This window comes from Spodoptera frugiperda, chromosome 12 (genome assembly GCF_023101765.2).
Source record: "Spodoptera frugiperda isolate SF20-4 chromosome 12, AGI-APGP_CSIRO_Sfru_2.0, whole genome shotgun sequence".
NCBI classification, from domain to species: domain Eukaryota; kingdom Metazoa; phylum Arthropoda; class Insecta; order Lepidoptera; family Noctuidae; genus Spodoptera; species Spodoptera frugiperda.
The window spans coordinates 7,153,200-7,174,219 of NC_064223.1; the positions used below are offsets into that span (position 1 = coordinate 7,153,200).

The window sequence follows — 21,020 nt, forward strand, 5'->3', positions numbered from 1 at the left end:
ACAAGGAACGAAACGCGCCGTGCCGTACGCTCGGAGCCGCATTATCCAATGAAATGCTTGCTTAGGCCGCTTCCTAGGTTTAATCCGCATCGGGCGTAGAGATGGGCCATTTTTTGGATAGATATTTATCCACATATTTGGATAAATACTTGAGTAAAATCTTTACTCAGTATTTATACATTTAGAGTATTTATCCAAATCAGCTAAAAGCATTTGGCGTACCATAACCGCGTACGTAACCATAGCAAATGTATGAAATGGCTTCTGGCGCACTATGATTATAGATACATTTTTAGGATAAATATTCGAGTAAAAACGGTAAAATACTCAGTTGTTTAATCAATTTTGAGCAATCTATAATCTAATCTATCCGCAAAATTGCCCATCTCTAATCACAATTTACGAACGATTTCAATTTACGAACGAACTATTTAATGTCATTTTTGATACATGTCATTGATTGCCAAATTGTAATGTCAACGAAAGTGCACATGTTTTTGTCGTGAAGTGGTCGCTCGCAGTTTCTTTTCGTGTCGTTACAATTTATTATTATATTCTATTATCAACATATATCGCATTTTTAAATAGTAAAAAGTGATACAATGGGAAAAGCTAAAAAGTTTAAGCCGTCTCAGGTGGCTAAAAATGTAGCGTTAGCTGATCAAATTGAATCTGTAAAGAATGTGAAAAGTAGAAACAGAATCAAAGAAAGAAACAGACATGATGACGACGAGGAGGTAAGTTACCTTAAGTTTTCTAGAAGATATGGTCATACAACCTAAATCAAATGTAATTCAGTACCTACGAAGTTTGTGTAGGACTGTATAGGTTATCATGTGGCATTTATTTTCATACAATACCAAATAATGAAATAAATATGCCTTAAGAGCCTTATGTCACTTATTTATAATATTTTCTTGTGTTATTTTACAAATTATAACCATTCATTGTATGTTATTTATATTATTCTGGGTCTGTTTTTAATTTACTTTCTGAACTGGACTTGGTTTTATGTTTTTGTTTATATATTTTTTAATGGTCAGGGATTTTTATTTACTGAATATTTTTTTTATATTACAGTTTGTGAATGCAGACTTATCAAAGAAAATCTTAAAAGCAGCCAGGAGGCAGCAGGCAGAATTAGAGGATGCAGAGGAAGGCCCTTCTCCAGCCAAACATGTCACACTGCCACCAACATTCAGAGGTGAAATGACCAAACATAACATTTAAAAGAGTTCTTAAATAAAATTAAATTAGTAAAAATATTAAAACACCTAATTTATCAATGCTAATAGCTATTAATGATGTGTATGTGAATTTGTATTTTTGTAAATCTGTGACATGGGACAAAATATAAGTGTGGGTAAAATTTTTTATAAACATCTTTCTTTACACATTATTTTTTCTTATAGATGTAGATTCAGACGATGACTCAGGATCAGAAAAAGATGATTTAGAACCAGACACCTATTACGACAATGTAGAAATAAATGAAGAAGATGAGGAAGCACTCAAAATGTTTATGTCAGCCAAACCGGAGAGAACTCGTACTTTGGCTGACATCATCAAAGAAAAGATCACTGAAAAAAACACTGAACTACAGACTCAATTCTCAGATGTAGAGACATTAAAGTTACAGAATATTGACCCAAGGTAAGTTCATTTTAAACTTATACCTTTACACCATAGGAGTAGCCTAAAACTATGTTGTCAGTGCCACTTACCATGATCCCCACGCCTTCTTTATGTTCCATTACATACCATGGTTATACAAATCCAAGTTTGTTTTCTCCCTCAAAAATTGATTTAAATCAGGGACACTGTGTTTATAAATGATGCATTACATTTAAGTTTTTGACCTGTTTTGAGTTTTTTATCTAGAGCTTAACAATTTTTGCTGTTTAAATATTAAAGTTTTTTATGATTTCTAGGATAAAAACAATGTATGAAGGAGTCCGAGATGTATTACAAAAGTATAGATCAGGTAAACTCCCAAAAGCATTCAAAATGGTGCCACACTTGCAGAATTGGGAACAAATTCTGTACATTACTGAGCCAACTACTTGGTCTGCTGCAGCCATGTATCAGGTACGTTATAAGATTTTGGTGGGAGTGTGATATTTTGATAGATGTTATTGTATCTTTATAGTAGTGTAATAAAATTTCTTCTCTCTTCTAGGCTACCAGAATTTTCGCATCTAATTTAAAAGAGAAGATGGCACAAAGATTCTACAATCTAGTCCTACTGCCTCGTGTTCGGGATGATCTGGCGGAGTACAAAAGATTAAACTTTCATTTATACCAAGCTTTGAGAAAAGCATTATTTAAGCCTGGCGCTTTTATGAAGGGTATTTTATTGCCATTATTGGAGGTAAGTTAAGCATATTGCTATGCACAATTTCTATTTTATTTTCATTTATTATTATAATGCATAGTGGAGTTCTTTATTCTTTGTGATAATTAATTGTTTTTCTGTTGTCAGTCAGGTGATTGCACACTCCGTGAAGCCATAATTGTAGGCTCAGTCCTAGCTCGTAATTCAGTGCCAGTCTTGCATTCTAGTGCAGCTATGTTAAAGATAGCAGAGATGGATTACACTGGAGCAAACTCTATATTTTTAAGAATACTCTTTGATAAGAAGTATGCTTTACCATACAGAGTTGTAGATGCTGTTGTTTTCCATTTCATCAGGTAAGAATATTGCTCTATATGGATTGACAGGAAAAAAATGTTAAAATAAAATGGATATTTCTTCATCAAAATATCTTTTATGAAGTAAGAAAACTAGAAATTAATATAAAGCTTTCTCTTTCTAGATTCCAGGGGGATCATCGCAACCTGCCTGTGCTATGGCATCAGGCTTTGTTGACATTTGTTCAACGTTACAAGGCTGACATTTCAACTGAACAGAGAGATGCTCTCTTGGAATTATTGAGAAAGCAATCCCATCCCACAATCACACCAGAGGTATGATTTATGATTTTAATGTTATGATAATATACATTTTTATTAGATTGACATGTAACAAATTATGCAATAAAATGAAATAATCTAGTCAATTAAGAAATTGGGAGATGACTGATTGAACTTTCTTGGGCTTGCTCTGTGTTTAGACATTTGTAATAGGTCTTTAATAATTATTTCATGTTTCAGATACGACGAGAGTTACAAGCTGCAAAATGCAGAGATGTGGAAGGTGCGATGGTTGTCGAATAAGGTGTAATTTTATACAAATATAAGCGAACATAGATATGCATTGTTCATGTCTCACTGTGTATATTGTATTATCGTGTTAATGTTATAAATAAATAAACAAAGCTTTATTTCTAAACAATTTCTTTTATTATCTTAATTAAAGTATTACTTGTATATAAATGTGCACATTTTAAATGTTAATTGTCTTTATTTACAGCTACAATATTAAAATTTAACAGACAGATAATTTGAGATGAAATAAATATTTACAATGTATTGAAAAAGTACTTCATAATAGAAGTTAAGTGATCAAATCAAGGGCACTATTTGTTTATGTAAATTAGGTTATAATAGCAATTTTATTGGCCTATCAACTTGACTAGAAACTAAATGTATAGGTGGTAAGATTGACGTTCCACAGTCGCACTTTCTTCCCGATACGTAGTCGAATCCGCCGATCCTATTGTTACACTTTTGACAGTTTAGTTTTCCTTTAGTCCAGTCCTCACTCTCTATTTTATTTTTAATCCAATCGGGAACTTTTTCTTCACTGATGTAAATAAATCTTCTGATATCATAACTTGCACATGTCTTTGTATCACAATTATCAGCACTGTCCAGAAGGCACGTATCATCAAATAATACGTTACGGCATTTATGGCATTTCAGTACTTGTGAACTCATATTTCATGCTTTTAATATTGTTGTTTAAGTTTATTTATTTTTTTAAATAAAGAAAGAAACATGCGGTGAGAGCTCGCTCCTTTTATTAGCGGTCTGACATTGACAATTGATTGACACTGACAATTAACTTTAACGGTGTTACCAATGATAAATATTATAATTTAAATTCCCATTCACCATGTAATAAACACGAACTAAATGTTGATAAGTGTGAATATATGAATATAATATGTAAATGTACGTGTTCGTAAAAGCACTCACGACACAGGAAAAATGTTATTGTTGAGAAAATGTAACAGATAAAAAAAATATTAATTTGAGAATAGCACTGTATTGCATCTGGGCTTAGTTTTATTCCTCGACCAGTCGGATAGCATTGCTTCCAATGATTATAAACAGTCGTCACCACCGGAATCACCTGTCTAAGAATGCAATTTAAGACGTAGATAGTAAGTAATATATTAAAATACTTGGTTATTTGATTCGGTGAAACATATCTCACTCATAATTAAATTGTAGTATGTATTTATCCAACTACTACTATCCTTGTGTTGAACAATTAGTAATTACTTTAATTCATAAAAAATAAGACAAGACTAAATGATTTTTCATGACTTCATTTTGATAAATAAACTTAATTTATCTTTTAAAAATAAAATTATAATAAAGTTATGAAATAAACATCGTTTTTGATCTACATTTTATAATTGGTGACTACTGGTGTATCAACCCTTGATAGTACACTTTTTCTCAAATTATTAGAAGAGGAATATTTTCTTAATTTAAGTTTGAGACTTGATCGTGGCTACAGGGGTCTCGAGTCAATTCCAAGACTGCACGGCTGGAGCACTGGTTGCGCGACTGGCAGTTGCATAACGTGTCACGTGTCACTCGCGATACAGGAGAGATTATTAACTTATAATTAATATTTTGTTGAATGTTGAAGTTGTATTAGTAGATGGGTGACACAGTAAACCAGAAAAAGGATAACAGAAAATAAAACAATAGGTCGCATGTGCGTGATATTTTATTCCACTGAACTTATTCCACGAGAATTTTGCGCTGTTCAATGAATGCAAACTTTTGATTAACTATGTGACTAATGTGCTCTGTTTATAATGCTCTAAGTACGTACATGTAATTAACATGTACTGTTTACGCATATTATTATAACAATAATGAACAAACGTTCAATAATTTGTATAAAAAGTATACCTAAAGCAAAAATTTGTGGCTTATAAATTAACTGTCATAATATCTTTCCAGTCAGTGCTTAGAATAACGTAGATGTAAATAAAATATTGATCGTTGTCGCTATCATTATTGGGTGCACAAAATAAACAATTTGCTGTAGGAGCGAACTTTCTTAAAACAATATTTCATGTTATTATTATCTATATACACTGAACAGTAGTTATAAGATAAGTAGTATAAAAATGGAATCTGCACTAGCTGGGCAAGCTAAAAATCTTGGTATTTAGAAACTGCGTATTTTATCATTGTTTAATACAATCTATTTTATTTGAATGCTGTAATAGATGTATTAACTGATCTCCAAACGAAATATTTTGATATAGAAGCGCGATGGAAACCTATAAGTACGATAGTTACTTGTAATTCAAAATAATAATATGTCTACTTATGTTTTAATGTTTATAATAATTATTGCCTAAACCCACACGTATTTGCTTAAATGAGGATATACTTTAGTTCCAATACTCTGTAATTAATTAATAAACACACTGATTGTGCTGATTTTATGAGAATGATTTTTATGAATGCCCAGATTATTGATAAAATTATTGATAGGATGTAATCGTGTTATATCGAATTGTAAATAATACAGTAAGCACACTTTTCCAGTAGTTTGCATGCGATTCATTTACACTCCAGCTTTAATCAGAGTCATAAAGAAAGAAAGGTATCTATTATGGAAATAATATTGAACATCCTGCTGTATTAAAGGTTCATAGGACAATTGCCATATATGTCGAACACGACCATATCACTATAACGGCAGACTCACGTAATTATAGGCTTTACCTTACCACCTACCCATTATTGTTAATCATAGCAAACAGTTCACACACTTCCAATACAGCAATAACTCCACGAGTTTACTCGACTCGGTTGACACGCAACATGCTTTACAACAATGTTTTGTCAATAACAGAATTTCTTCATAACATAATTAAATGTACACTTTTCATATAATAATTAGTGAGATATTTAATAACAATAAGATATCTGAAAGTTTAGGAGATATTATACACGTGTCCCTATTTGTATTTACCCATACATTCTGTTATGCTTTTTAACACGTCTGCTATAAGTAGATAGGTATATAAAGACAAATATGAAGGCAAGGGAACTTTATTGTCGAGGTTTTCGCGTATAAAAAGGTAAAAATGTAATTTATATTTTTTTGCGATACATATATCCATTAATGCTAAGCTCATGTCTTGTGCTCATGCATATAATAAGAATTGAAAGTAGGTAATGTATGTATTGTTTATATTATAAGTACTTATTATGTAAAAAATCCGTTGATACATACAAATTAGGTATTAGAATTGAATAAATGGTTGTCATGGAATTTTAAGCAAATCAAGTTCATATAATTTGACATGGATATGATTGTATAAAACTATAATTGGCTTTACGGAATTTATAAAAGTATATATTGATCAAATGCCGTGGCGATTATCCCTGTCTATCTAAAGATAGAGAGTAGAGACTATTTCTATGATGTGTCAGGTAGCAAACTAATGTTAGTGTGTAAGCACACAGAATGTATAAAGTAATACGGTAGCATTCAAAATAATTATACGTGCGCTTAATTTTTTCAGCTTAACAATATAAAATTTTGATCACAGACAAAATTACATAATACAATGCACGCGTTAACTTTGCGCTTATGTTCTTGAAATATAAAATACTTAACTTATCGTTACAATATTCTAATATAATTGTGAGATTATTCAAAGCTGAAACAACCAGTTTTCTGTGTCTAAAATATTTCAAGGCAACAATTTTTAAATGATTAAGCGAACATCTTTTCGCAAGGTGACCACTTATCGCTACACTTACAGCTATAATTCTGAAGGGCGTCTCAGCTAAACCTCGGCACCTACATGCTATTTTATACAATTCATTATTATTACGTAGTCACAGAATAAATTATAAACAGTATTGGTATAGCACGGCTCCAAATTGCTTTCATTGACAAGTTGAGACTCTTCTCAGCGGAGAAGGTGCCGATGATTTTAATGTCTGTTGGCGGCACTGTGAGTGCTATGGAATATGTATTAAGTAGTAACTAGTGACTGAAAAACATTGAAATGTCGCAAAGTCAGTTCTGTGTAGGTTTCACAAAGTTGTAAATAATGTATTTAGGTAATAATGATACTGACGCATGTGGACGATATGGGCAACATGTATACGAGGAAGTAAGAACCCTTACGTACAATATGCCTTGAATCGGATAACTACAAGTTCATCGTATAGCAATAGTAGGCCTTAAGATGGTAAAACCAGTACGTACCGTAGTGCTCATAAGATTGATATATACTTTAAGCTCTAACCTACGCGTATGTCAAGTAAGTTGAATCAGCAACAAGTCGTCGGAAATGTGATAGAGATATCTAAGTATGTCGGAGAAAATGATCGAGTAGACTAGAGGGTACGTGTGTACTCCGTCCGAGGTGTCGGTGCACGTGTGTCGGCAAACATACTAAGCTTTCGAAACTCTACGTTTAATCAACATTAATATAGACAGTAGATACCTACGTTAACATTATAGATGGTAATTAATCATATTATTTTAGTATTAGCATTAGTTATCTAGGATCTTAAGATATTATGACTTATGAAACAAATTACACCCTGTGCTTAAGCGCTATTAGTCAAACTTCTAAATCATTTTAGCGTGTTTATAATGTACACATGTGGCGGCTCTAACAAGGTATAGATAACGTTGGAGGGGCCCTAGCTCATAAACACAATACAAATTAAATACAAATTGTGGATAGCGTGCAATCGTGCACGTTCAATAGTTTTTTATGAGATGTATTGACCAAGAGATGTGTTTAGGGCATTGGACGTTGACGAGCACGTAAATATTATTCGTTGTTGTATTTAATAGTTTATGATAACAGATATTTTTCCATTGGGTCGAATCACTTGTTGGTGGCATTTAAACAGTTTCGCAAGTTTCTAACAATGTTTTGTATTGTGTCAGCTGTTATCAAATTACATTATAATTTCTTTTTTCCATTCTATTTCGTATTATAACTGTTATGAGACATATTAAATTAATTAATTATGTTTAACGGTGTACTGTCATAAGTGTTTGTCGAGTTAACTTGACTAATCGATTAATATTTCATGAATATGAGCCCCTAGCGTGGCTTGAAACTAGTCGAGTTATTTTGACAAGCAGTTCGTGAGTAAGTCGTTAAACACAATTATTAATTCAGTTTTAATTTTAGTGCTTATTGTAATAAATTCAGTATTTTAGTCAATTTGTCATACTATTTAAAAACTATGAAATAATCTAAATGAACGGTACGTAAGTAAGGTAACAAACAAATCAGCCTGAAGCCTGAACATTTGATTTATTTTAAATTGATTTTATTATAACTTTGACTTTCCCTGTCATCACGAATCAGTGACACGTTGTTTGTGTTCGTGATAATGTTGGTGATCAATCCTAAGTACTCTTGTTAATGGACTTGTGTTTTATTTCACTAATGGTGATATTTTAACATGTCATTTATTTTTAATATGTTATAATGGTATATCATTTATTGATAACTAAGTATTTAATAACATTCAGGCAAATTGTACCTCTATAACTACTAAAGCAAATAACAATGCTTAAATGTAGATCTAGAATGCTCGGCATACAATGATGATAATTTAAAGCAAAGCTATTAATTTTGATAAACTAGATAGATTGAAGAATAAGTATAACATTTGGGAATTGACCAATTTACAAACCTAAGTCTACATATCTAATTATTTACATTACATCACCAACTACGCGCGGAAAAACAATTTATTGTAGTAATGTGCGATATTCTATGTATTTTTTTTAATCTAATGGGTCATTGTCATTATGTAAACGTCTGAACAATTCTACAACTTTATGATAAATAGGTATGTTTATAAATTAAAGCTGTTATTATAAATAATCCTTTTGGTTTTATACATCTTACGGGGCCACACATCGCACATCGCGCGTGTCTATAATGTATACTATAACAATACAACGATTCAGAGTTTTAATAGTTCCTTTTTTTTTCTAAGCAACCATGTTGATTTGGCAGTTTTAATTTCAAAACTAAGTTCTCTACCACTTGTTTCAATTTACAACTGATTTTGTTTTGCATTTCATTCGTGTTTCGTGTAGGTACAGTTACTAGCAGGCAGGCAGAGTAATATTAAAATTATTAAAAATAAGTACATCATTCGACAAATAGCGCTTGTCTTACATAAATAAATATTATGGAAAACACGCTTCAAAGAGAAAGTGTAGTAACAATTAAGTAAATATTGCTAAAAGGTGTAGCTGTCTACGAAGACCATCAGAGGGCAGAATCTCAAATAGTAGTAAATATAAAAATTGTAGTGCTGTCACTAATAAGGACTGACTAGTTTTACATTAATTGACCGGTATTCAAGTTAGACAAACAACACTTCAATAATCACAAACATTGCAGACAGGAATAACTGTGTTTGGTGGAACTTGCAGAATTGAAGGACAGTAGTAGAGTAGAACATGTAAAGTGTAGGTTGCAATGATAGAACGATATGGCGCAGAATGATATGATGATCACGTCAAAGATTAAGTATAGTCGAGAGTCCTAACGGCGGCAACAAACTGTAGCCCTATCTGGTTATACTGTACACCTAACATTTGATGTTATTAGCCACTTACGTTATAATCACGATGTACCTTAACATATGGTGGGCTTTATTATTGCTTATAATGATATATTGGCGAAATCACTTACTCCGTAACTAGGATACACATTACAACATAAAGTTACTTTGAGCCACAATTTATAGTAATCACATAAATTAAACAGAGAAACGAGACAAAGGTTGTAACATTAAGGATGAGTACTAACGCAGTGCTCGGAACCACTCGTCGTCTGGGTGCGAAGTATCGCACACGTGTAACGTGTAGTAGACAACACAAGCGACCGAAACGGTTTGATTAATGTTTATGTATTATAGTTATGCATCATTGAAGACAATGCGGTAATTAATGTGTATACTTGTGTCGAGTGAAACCTCAGAAACGCACTTCCACAAGGAGCAGTTCATATGTCGTTCATAGTAGTGTTACACATTACCTAGCTACTATGTAAAGGCAAGGAGCAAGGACGGGTACAAAGCGTTATCGTTAGGTACTCGCTTCTGGAAATACAGTTCACGGTATTACGTAGTCTCTCAGTCTTATAAGCCTCATTCTGAATTAGCTGAAGTCTAGAATAGAATAATTACGTAGATACATTAATAAGTCAATTTGGATAATACATTTGGATTCGTTAACTTAAACACTTTAACCGGAAGGGTTGATGAACGATACGGTCAGATAGTGCTATTGTACACATACCCATACGTAATACATCATGTAAAAATTTACTTCTCTTAAAAGCCTGTAAATTACATACATAAAATTAAAGCACCCAATATATCCACCACTTATTGCATTTCTAACCACTCGTGTAGTCGTACACTACCATAACATCTGAAACGGCTTCGTGTCCCTTCCTCGAATTAGCCGAATTCGGCTCGCTGGACATTCTTAAGTTTTACTAAAGCGAACATTAATGAAATTTATTACAAATGGACTCGGCACGGGCGGGAGAGGCCACCCGCTCGCGAGATCGTGAGGACGTGTTTATTTAGGCGTTAACGGAAGTACAAAATTGGTCCATGCGTCGGGTGAGGGCCGCGTCAGAGGAAGCCCCGGACGTCGTCGTGCCGACAGCGCGCAATGCGCCGGCAGAAGTGGAAGCGCGCGCGCGGCAGGGACGGGCGCGTGCCGCCGGGCGCGGGCGCCTCCCCGCCCGCCAGCGAGCCCGCCAGCGAGCCGCACGACGCGGACTCGGCGAGCGAGCGCGTCGACGGCCGGGAGCGGGGGGCGCTCGTCTCGCCCGCCTCACACTACCTGTAGAACGAGTGCGAGTGCGGCGGCGGCGGCAGCGCGGGCGGCAGCGGCGCGTGCGGCTCCGACGCCGACCGCTGCACGCCCGGCGTGCGCTCGCCGCGCTCGCTGCGCCCGTACCGCCCGCCGCGCTCGCGCTCTCTCTCCCCGTTCCAGTTCCACTCCCACTATAGTCACAAAATTAAATGGAGATACATATGTATATATATATAATAAATCGCTTTCTAAGTAATTCTAAGTTGGTGATAAAATTTACCTCGTTCGTTTGAGGTACTGAGAGAGAGGCTTTAGGTAACACCGTTGAAGGAGTGTGAGCTGGTTGCGTGTTGTGGTGTGTGGTGCCCTCGCGTGCCTGCAGTAACTGCAGGATACGTCGCACGTCTGCGGTGAGCCCAGACTCCAGCACGGCTACACGACGACTTAACTCTTCCAGTCTTGTAAGTACAGTTGCTACCGAGGCTGCCGTCGCAGCCGATCCGACATTTTGATACTGTGGCGACATACTTTCCTACAAAAGGCAAATATTTAGCATTATTTATTTACTTACGAACTTACTTACAAGAAATTTCGTTCAAAAATAAGAATGTAATATAATTTTAAACTAAATACTACATCCAAAATATAATAAATCTAACCGTTAATAGAATACGTGGTATCTTTAGCGCCACTCTGAATATGTATACCTACTTATTAATTAACATTTGTGGTGGTCTGATGGCTCTTTGAGACATACGCTGAAAGCGAAGCGCTGTACATACGGGAAATTGGCTAGTATACGTCGTATAAAAACTATAAATGAACTTTGATATCATAACGAACCTGTGCGTTTGCAGCATTTTGTGCTTTGTCTTGGGACAGAGCGAGGGCGGCTGGGCGGCCGCCGTTGCAGGCAGGCTGGTGCAGGTTGACGGCGGAGTGCGGCGCGGAGCGGCAGGAGGGCGTGCGCGCGGCGGCGGGCGCGCTGGGCGCCAGGATGTCGTCGCAGGACACGTGCTGGTGCGCAGGCGCGGCGGGCGGCGACGGCGACGCGTTCGTGTAGTACGAGCTGGGGTTGGTGCTGAGGCTGGACACGGGCAGCGTGGCGCTGTGCGCGGGCGTGCTCACGGCCGGCTCGCCCGCCGCCGCGCACCCCGTCAGCGGCGACGTGTCGTTCAGCGGGCCCACTGACGACTGGCGACGCACCCCCGCTCGACTTCTATACGTTTGAGGCGTAGATTGCGCTGGAAATTATGCACGTGTATAGTATATTAGTACGGAACTGGTTGGCAGACACACGTCATTCAGCGAATGTTATCAATTGTATTATGGTAGCAAGACTATTACTATGTTTGCTTCATAAATGGTTTATAAATGTGGATATATAAAAATGTATTTGGAGCTGCTTTTATCTATTTTGTATTTATAAGTATATAGCCTAAATTAAATGTTGGCAACTATCTCATTTATAATACATACGTATTGACTAATAGATGAAAGTTCCGGTCAAGAGTTTCGTGTCGGCACTATACAAATGATTTATACATGGAAACCATTAAACCGGTAATCTGATGACACAGTATCATTGTATAAAATTTCAGATGTCAGTTGCTGATCATGCACTACAAAGTAGTATAATATGCATACTTACAGTACTTGTTGTGCAGTGGCTGATGTGTTTTATGATGGTAGAGGTCTGGGAAGCTCCGTTTAAGTTGCGCTAGCATGCCTGCACACAAGGGCCGCGCTCAGAGCGGGGCGGGCGGTACCGGGGGTGCGGGGTGCGGGGTGCGCGGGGCCGCCGCGGGCGGGAGTCGTGCTCCGCGGCGGCCCCGCGGCGGCCCCGTGGCCACTGCCGGCAGTGCCACTACTGACCCAATACATAACCACTCCGCATCCCCTCCCACGTCACCAGTAAATAGGAATATAAATAAACAAGGAAACAAGCGAAACACATGCTGCCCTAAATGAAATTAAATTCAATTAGTAGCTAGAAATTTTGACAAATGTATTTTTTGTGTTTTTTAATGTTATGTCCAATTGATTTAATTGCAATGATTTTTGTACAATTGAATAAATTTTGCAAAAAGTTGAAAATAAATTTGAGATACTGTGGAGTGCACGTATTTGATACAGGTACGACAAGACATGAAAACTTTTTGCAAAATATAAAAATTAATGATTAAAATTAAATTATTAAAATATTTTAAACAGAAATCAATTTCTTTAACGAAGAAAAAATATATTTGGTTTTCAAAACGGACGTTAAGGTATTATAGTAAGTATAGAAGATTCTCAAACATGGCGAAGGGAGATGCATATATCGGTCATCCATTTACTATGTGTAGGTCATCTAGTCTATGAATAGAGGAGGGTCTACCACAACATGCCACCCGTGGTCTCTGTGACTTCATATTGAACTTTGCGCACGGGCGTCTGTGGTGTACGTTCATAATAATAAAGAAATAAAGTACATTCCAGTGGTACGTTGGGGGACTTACCGGTGATGGAGTTGAGAGTGGTCGAGCGCTGTTTGCTGAAGTTGAAGTTGAGCGGGGTGACGTCCTGGCCCGCCTTGTCCGCAGAGAACTCCAGGATGCCGCGGCTGGCCGGCGACTCCGTGTCGTCGTCGCTGCACTGCGAGTCCTGCAAATATTGTGTTACACCTCAAATATATGTCCCCTACACAAAGTGATCAAACATCTGTGTACCAGAAGTCGTTACTCACAACTTTTTCCGCGAACGTTTCTGTGTGTGGTCTTCGCGTAGTTCGTGCATATGCCTCCCGAAGCAAACGTGCATCGCACGGGTTCTCATAGCGCATGCGACGCTTTGGCTCAATACCACCCAACTCTTCCTGTAAAAAAACACCCCCGTACGATATAAGTACAATACAACGCTATAATAATTATAAATTAATCAAAATCTGAACATCAAAAATACAGGGTGTAAGATATCTAATATCAATTAACTAGGTAGGGGTGTAACATGTCTAATATCAATTACAATTTGTTCTAATTCCATAATATTATAATATTTCAAACCTCAAAATATTATACTTTTCAACAATATACTTTTTGTATGCTACGAAATGTCTACGTAATTGTAGATGCTACGTGGAGACTCGTAGCGCGTAGTCTAGCTACGATGAATTGCTACGATATACTACGAAAACGCCTAATTAGTTATCGTTTGGTTAGAACGCATTAAAACAGTGCAATGGTTACCCAAATTGCAGTTCTCTATCAAGTTACATAAATTATAATTGAATATTGAGTCGCGTTCTACTGACATCTCTCATATTGTATGTTATTTCGAGATTGTTGACGAAGGAGGAGCGGAACTCTGGGTAGAAGTCGAGCACGTCGAGCAGGTCGTCTCGGTGCACGCGGTGCAGGTCGCAGTAGGTGAGCGCGCGCACGCGGCAGTTGCTGCGCCCCACTGTGCCGTATATGCACGGGTTCTCGCCGAAAATGTCATCCTTACCTGAACAACATATAGAACATGCCAATATTTCTTCAAGGCAGACTCGTATTATGTATAAGTAAGTCCGGTGACATTATGTTCTATCTATGTATAAGTAAGCCTATTGCTATGTACTGTACATATTAAAAACACATGCTTTCTATATATATAGATTCCGAAATCATTACACTAATAAGATACAACTGGTTTATTTGAGTGTCAGGCTCATAGTTGAGGACTTACCTAATATAGCCATAACAATATCATCCTTCAGAATTTCTATAGACCCTCTTGATATAAAGTAAAGAGAGGTGAGAACATCTCCACGATGCACCAAGGTCTCACCAGGGGGCGCATGTGTCGTTTTAAACCTTAATGACAGGGCTCTGTAACAAATTAGATTTATTTATTAAGTAAGTAATATTAATAAACACTGAAGAACTAAGTTTTATAGTTGGTCTCAGTGTAAATTGAGTGTTAATACATGAATGGTGCGAAGTTCAAGGTTGTTGTATGTTGCTGTGAATTACAAAACAGAGAATTTTGCCACTCTGGTTTTGATACTGACACAAGCGGTATGTGATTTTTAAGGTTCTGTTATGTGTTACTTATATACAATGGGTGTTTGCTTGTCATATGAAAACTAGCTATAAACTTACCTTAAGCAACCTGGACTAGCACCATCAAAAGCTGAGCAATTCGCGAGCAAGTTCCTGTTGAGATGAAGGCAGATGTCCGCTTGGAGGCACTCCGGGAAACCTTTGAGTAAGCTGGACGTATCGATACCGTTCGTGTAGCTCCAAGCGTGTTGGAAATATTCCTCCAGTCTTTGTCTTAAAGGATTCGTTATCTACAAAGAGTATAGATTTTATTAATATTTTATAATGTGTACTTGGTGATGACTCTACAATGATGGCAGACACTACTCTTATTCTTTCTTCTAATAGGTCTGTTAGCTAAGTTAGTCTGTTAAGCTCAGCTCAGCTTAGCTTAGATCTCTGATAAATCTGAAACTTTTAAATTGTGAACTCAAGTGAACTGTCACGGGTTTTTATAATAATAATAGTTATGTAAGTTCTGCATTAAATAACCGAACAGCTTTGTACTAGTAATGGTGTCCACTATAATAATGCACTAAGAAAGAAATACCATTATTTCTATTTACTAAGTACTATTACTTAATTATTAAATTCTATCCTACGATTAATTACAATTAACTCTTACCTGATGAAAACGAATAAATTCTCGTACTCTTAATATCTGTGTATGATAACGAGCCGTTCCCGAGTACAATCTTTGTATAATAGCCGATACATTACCAAAGATACTGGCGTACATTAGTGCTGCAAGGAAAAAATATTATATGTATGACATTTTATCAAAGGAATTATAATACTGAAATCATAAATTCGGTATCAACTTAGAGATATAGGTATATTGTGGAAATAACTTACAGCCAACCAGCATAACAAATATCGTGAATCCTTTCTCCATGTCTGTGTTCGGCGCAACGTTCCCAAAACCAACGCTTGTCAGCGACGTGCACGTAAAATACAAAGCGGTTATATATCTAGATCTGAAAGAACATATTACTTGTTAGATATCAATTTGTAATGTTGACAATGATATGCTTTTAGAGTACAGTACCTCATGGATGGACCAGTAGAGTTGTCATAAGAAGCTTGGACATCATTGGCAAGAGCATCCAGCCATCCGATTGGTGCGTGGAGCTGAGGGCGTTCCCAACTGCCTATAGCATACCTATGTAGGAAGACAAACATTTAAATATGTTAGTGATATGATGTATAATATATTCACAAAGATTTTGATATTGTATTAAAGTAAGAAATGTATGTTAAATCCAATTTAGTAACTATGTGTAATTTGACTATTTTTATAAAATATTGTTGAATTTTCTCGTTATTGGTCTTGAATAGAGTTTCGCCTCGTGTAATGGGTACAACTCACCATAAGCAGGCCAACCAATGAGCAATAAGGACAAATGTGGCCATAAGGAGAAGCAGTACGGCGGTGCCATATTCGGAGTATCTGTCAATTTTGCGAGCGACGCGCACGAGCCGCAGTAGTCGCGCCGTCTTCAGCAGACCGATGAGGGTCGTGGTCTGCAAGCACCACAACCACAGCTCAGAACGTTCCATCAGCCGCTGGTGCAACGCAACTTAGCCGCAAACCCAACTCAAGCGTTATATGAATCGTTTGCTTAAAACTAAATAGCATCAACGAGGCCTCGCAGCGAAAACCACGCTAACTAAGCAAAACTGGCCTATGAATGCTGCCCAGCTCAAACTTAGACATAATATGTATGTAGTTTGCAGAATTAAAAGCGATTATTTTAAAACTATAAAATTAGCTGGCTTCGTACATAATGCGGTGCATAATACTGTCTGATAACTGTTATCACTTCGCTGTCATTACATAGTCCCGCTATCTGACCGAGCACAGTCCCCATACGACCGTGCTCTGCGACGTGAATGTATAATGGTCGTGTGAATTTAAGTTTTAAGCGAAATACAGTAATTAGAAATATGTACAAAGATATTTGTTACTTTCATACAACTCAGTGCATTTAAAAACTCTTGGCAATAATATTCTGGAAATATCCGATTTTATAACTTCGTGGACTTACCTACTATTATCAACATTTTCGACGGTCAATGATTATTAGGTATCACTTTTGGTAAGTTATTGATTCAATCATGGCCTAATTGACTTTCTAATTTATTTTATTTATAACTAAGAATTTAGATAATTTGCTATAAGTACATTAAAAATGTGTATGTAAAATTTGGAATAAAACAATATTAGTCATTCAAAGCTTCTGATTGGAGGCTAGAGAATAAAGGGCACACAAACGTATTTAGTTAAAATATAAATTTGTAAAATCTGTATAATATAGTTGTAAGATTCACACGTGAGGTTTTTGTGCTGTTTATATCATGAGAAGCATTGCCTGTGAAGTTGATGTTCTCTGTCGATGGATTACGTTCGGTGACTCAAACTATAAAATTTTGAAACGTACCGCCCATCGCGATCGCTCATGGGTTCTCAGTTTGAACCGTACACTGCGACTAGTTTAATTTTAGTTTGTTTGGATTTGGAATAAAGGAAAAAAACAAAAATAAATAAAATAGTTTCAAAACAATTTATTTTAATTTAAAAATAAAAGTAATCCTTATGTATGTAAAAAATAAATAACAATGATGATCATTAAAACCAATTAGTAAATTTTAACAAACACAAATAACGATGAGTAAAGAAATGGAAGTGGGTACAGATCAGTGGCGGATACAGTATCGTACATCAATATATTGGTATATTGTTTGATGTAAGGTGGGTGCTTCAGTATTATGTAAGTTCGGGACTGACACTATTACTTGGTGCTCTTTGTCGTGAATAAGGCGATTTATTGATCGGTACATTAAGTCTGGGAAGTGTGAGCGTAATTGCTACCAAGCTCTGTGCATATCGTGACTCTTTGTACGTATACTTTTACTAAGAAAAGCCAATGAAAAATGTTCCACCGATGTATTCTCGCGATGAAATCATATTCTCATGAAAACTCATTATCTCATTTCCAACATCTAGGTCCTACTCGATACCCTCTAATGTATCGCTCCTCGCTATTGTAGTGGGCTATTCAGTGGTACTAAGTCAAGTCCTCAACTAGGTCAATAAATATGCAAGTAATATATCATTACCAAACTAATTAATACGTTACTTGTATGTGCTAATAAAGCTTAAAAATTATGCTCAAATATAAATAAATGATGAACCATTATTATTAGTTCCCAAATGCATCTAATTCCACTTTTATAGGTGGACCGTTATCATCATGTACTAGTCAGATTAATTTCTGAGAGTTTCAGATGTTACTCGTATTATGATTGAGCAAAAAACGCTAGGCAGAGCGATGTTCTGATCGGATCTAGCCATGTTGGTAGTCGGAGACCGGCGGCGCGGCGAGGGCGCGGGCGCGGGCTGCAAGCTCGTGATACAACTAGTGAGCTTCGGTACATGTCGGGAACAGTGTTATGTACGACTTGAATGATTGACATTTTGCTCATGGGAAGCGTCCATATCTTCCATTAACGCATTCACTTAGTGGATTCAAAATGGCTAGTGGAAATTAATGAATAAAATATGTCAACTAAAAATATAATAAAATTGAGTGGCAGCAACATAAAAATAGTTCACAAAGATGGTATACCTCATCACTTTCCAGCCCCTGCTGTAACAAGAAATGGTATTACAAATTCAATACGCACCCACCTTCGGGCATTCTCCACAACGTGACTATTTGACAAATGATAAAATAAATCACGACTCTTACTAATCGTCAACAAAATCAAGTGGTAATAATAAGTAGTTGTCTTAAATCAAAATAAAATCACAAATCAACTTTGCTTACGAACAAAACATACTGGATGATATGATTTTAGTCGGTTTTACACAGTTTGGTTGTTTTAAAATAATTGACTATAAGTAGCTAATTGATTGGAATATAAAGTGGGATCTTTGAATGATCGGCTGTGGCAGCCTAGTCGAGAGTGACACTTGCATTGACTGCATTCCACAACTACGTGACTCGCTATAAAATAACCAGAACTTCATTTGTCCGAAAGAACCGTAGATCCCGAACGAGGCAGTGCCAAACTGTTCAAATACTCTATGGGTACTAATTGTTTCGTCTTGAAATGTTTATTGAGCAACCCTAACATGACCTAGTTCGCTTTCATATTCTTATGACCTATTTTACCCTTCACAATGCGGAATGTATCGTGCTTCGCCACCCTAATCTTGTTGTACTGTATGGCCTCCACTATGACCACTGCGTTATTTATATTAGAGAATAACTGTATTCATATTTTGTGCTCTCTCAACGTATAAAGTTCGGGATTCCAAGAGCTGACACCGTTTCGGACAACTGATCGTCTGGATATCCTCCGTGAAATGCAAACTTATTAAGTTCACGCTCCAAAAACGATTTGAATCGATTCTCGATGATTGGCGAGTGAATCGTGTATGCGACTAGCGATACCAGTTTGCGAATCACGGCAAGGCCGTTGGTGTTTTGTCTTCTAGTCAGCCATTCCTTTTTGTTGTCTAATTCTAAATTTAAGTTTGTGTAGGTCGTATGTGAGATGAACCAAATGTGGTGTATGTAGGTAAAGCAGCTCACTTCGTCGGTGTCGGTGCCGAAGAGTAGGAGATCGAACGGGATGGCGGCGACGAGGTCAATGAGGAACCAGCCTCGCAGGTAGTGCATGGCGATCTTGGCGGGGTCCGACTCCACTTCATCCGCCACGTTCACGTACGTGGTGCGGAAGTTTATTAGGATGTCTATTATGAATGTGACGTCCACTGCAAATAAAATAATTTCAATTAAATGTATTTTCGATATTCATTGTTTTGTTTAGTGTTTTGTTTCTATAGAATGCGTATGAATAAATGCTTCTTTTTTATAACTTTGAATATGAAGGTAGGTACACAGTTCAATAATAGTTTGTAATAGAACATGTTTTGTATAGGTTTGGTTAGGAGATTCTTTCAACAATGGCTTTACTCACAGGTACAGTGATGAACATTACCTATCATATCGATGACAACTATGGGGTCTTCGCCGAAGCTGCGGGAACGTTTATCAAAGTCGGGCTCATTTAGTTGAAAGGCGGCCACGTACGGAGTAAATATCGCCGTGTAGATCACCAATATTAGGATCAACCAATCCCAAGCGGCCTGTAATACAAGTCAGTGCAGCGATCAATTTAAATATTTTACAACAAAACTATTTGGAAGTGTAGCGCGTTGCGTGCCGGCTGGCGCGGGTTGTAGAGCGAGGTCAATGCGACGAATATAATTTGTATTTTTCTTATGTGCAAACTACAATACTAACTGTATAATGCTACATAATAGCTTTTTAGTAATTATGGAGTAGCTGTATGGAAGGAAAGAATGATTTATCGTTGTCATTAACATTTAGAATAGGTAGAATTAGAATTTGTATAAGAACGTGATTGCGTATGTATGGTCTTACCTTGTAAGGAGAATGGTGGAGGATAGTGCAGGGGTGAGAAGGCTGCGTGGTTCCCTTGTGGCCACCCGTCGCACCCAGAGACAGTACCTGCGAACAATGACGTCACTATTGTTTATGTGGGCCTGCAGGCACGACACTCATTTACTGTGGTATGCGGCTATGTTACGGAGCACGCATTCTTCTCTTGTTCGCGACAGAACGGGTGTGTTTGTACCCAGTTTTATTCTCTGTTACTGTTTATAAGGACGATGTTTCAATCGATAGATAGATTTTATTTCAACCAATAAAATTTACGTTTGAGTTTGGGAAAATGTAAAAAAATCTAAATTATTCCTCCGATAAATCCGTGGTATCAGTATATCATCCCTTAGTAAATTAAATCATTCCGTCTGTTTATAAAATATGTATAAAGACAAACTTTAATAGTTTAATTATGCTGACAATAACATCGTTTAAACCGTGTTA

General features: G+C 36.7%; 2 protein-coding genes across 13 annotated transcripts in view; one reads left to right on the forward strand and one right to left on the reverse strand.

The window, feature by feature from the left end:
* The first annotated feature begins 465 nt into the window (after nucleotides 1–465).
* Nucleotides 466–3,334, forward strand: LOC118262385 (bystin). Its single transcript, XM_035573675.2, has 8 exons — nucleotides 466–737; nucleotides 1,081–1,204; nucleotides 1,413–1,653; nucleotides 1,932–2,088; nucleotides 2,180–2,371; nucleotides 2,483–2,691; nucleotides 2,817–2,967; nucleotides 3,154–3,334. Exons 1-8 carry the CDS (start codon nucleotides 603–605, stop codon nucleotides 3,214–3,216), a joined length of 1,272 nt encoding a protein of 423 aa, XP_035429568.2. The 5' UTR covers nucleotides 466–602; the 3' UTR covers nucleotides 3,217–3,334.
* A 1,554-nt stretch (nucleotides 3,335–4,888) lies between these two features.
* Nucleotides 4,889–21,020, reverse strand: part of LOC118262384 (potassium voltage-gated channel unc-103-like) — a 34,996-nt gene continuing 18,864 nt past the window's right edge. For 8 of the 12 annotated variants that reach the window (XM_050697158.1, XM_050697157.1, XM_050697152.1 and 5 more), the window contains 17 exons: nucleotides 20,556–20,642; nucleotides 20,110–20,257; nucleotides 19,701–19,882; nucleotides 18,729–18,749; nucleotides 16,469–16,623; nucleotides 16,148–16,261; nucleotides 15,955–16,076; nucleotides 15,725–15,843; nucleotides 15,160–15,350; nucleotides 14,744–14,886; nucleotides 14,328–14,521; nucleotides 13,764–13,892; nucleotides 13,537–13,681; nucleotides 12,687–12,764; nucleotides 11,879–12,279; nucleotides 11,316–11,567; nucleotides 4,889–11,226 (listed from right to left, as the gene is read on the reverse strand). In XM_050697158.1, the coding sequence (XP_050553115.1) occupies nucleotides 11,059–11,226; nucleotides 11,316–11,567; nucleotides 11,879–12,279; nucleotides 12,687–12,764; nucleotides 13,537–13,681; nucleotides 13,764–13,892; nucleotides 14,328–14,521; nucleotides 14,744–14,886; nucleotides 15,160–15,350; nucleotides 15,725–15,843; nucleotides 15,955–16,076; nucleotides 16,148–16,261; nucleotides 16,469–16,623; nucleotides 18,729–18,749; nucleotides 19,701–19,882; nucleotides 20,110–20,257; nucleotides 20,556–20,642 (2,649 nt within the window). In that variant the 3' untranslated portion in view covers nucleotides 4,889–11,058. The remainder of the gene's footprint in view (nucleotides 11,227–11,315; nucleotides 11,568–11,878; nucleotides 12,280–12,686; nucleotides 12,765–13,536; nucleotides 13,682–13,763; nucleotides 13,893–14,327; nucleotides 14,522–14,743; nucleotides 14,887–15,159; nucleotides 15,351–15,724; nucleotides 15,844–15,954; nucleotides 16,077–16,147; nucleotides 16,262–16,468; nucleotides 16,624–18,728; nucleotides 18,750–19,700; nucleotides 19,883–20,109; nucleotides 20,258–20,555; nucleotides 20,643–21,020) is intronic. The other 4 variants (XM_050697153.1, XM_050697155.1, XM_050697154.1 and 1 more) reach the window with 4 other exon arrangements.

Bases quoted from the DNA above. Each gene is read 5' to 3' on its own strand.
- LOC118262385 (XM_035573675.2), top strand. From the start codon at position 603: ATGGGAAAAGCTAAAAAGTTTAAGCCGTCTCAGGTGGCTAAAAATGTA. The intron at 738-1,080 runs GTAAGTTACCTT...TTTATATTACAG, and splicing joins GACATGATGACGACGAGGAG to TTTGTGAATGCAGACTTATC. The intron at 1,654-1,931 runs GTAAGTTCATTT...TATGATTTCTAG, and splicing joins TTACAGAATATTGACCCAAG to GATAAAAACAATGTATGAAG.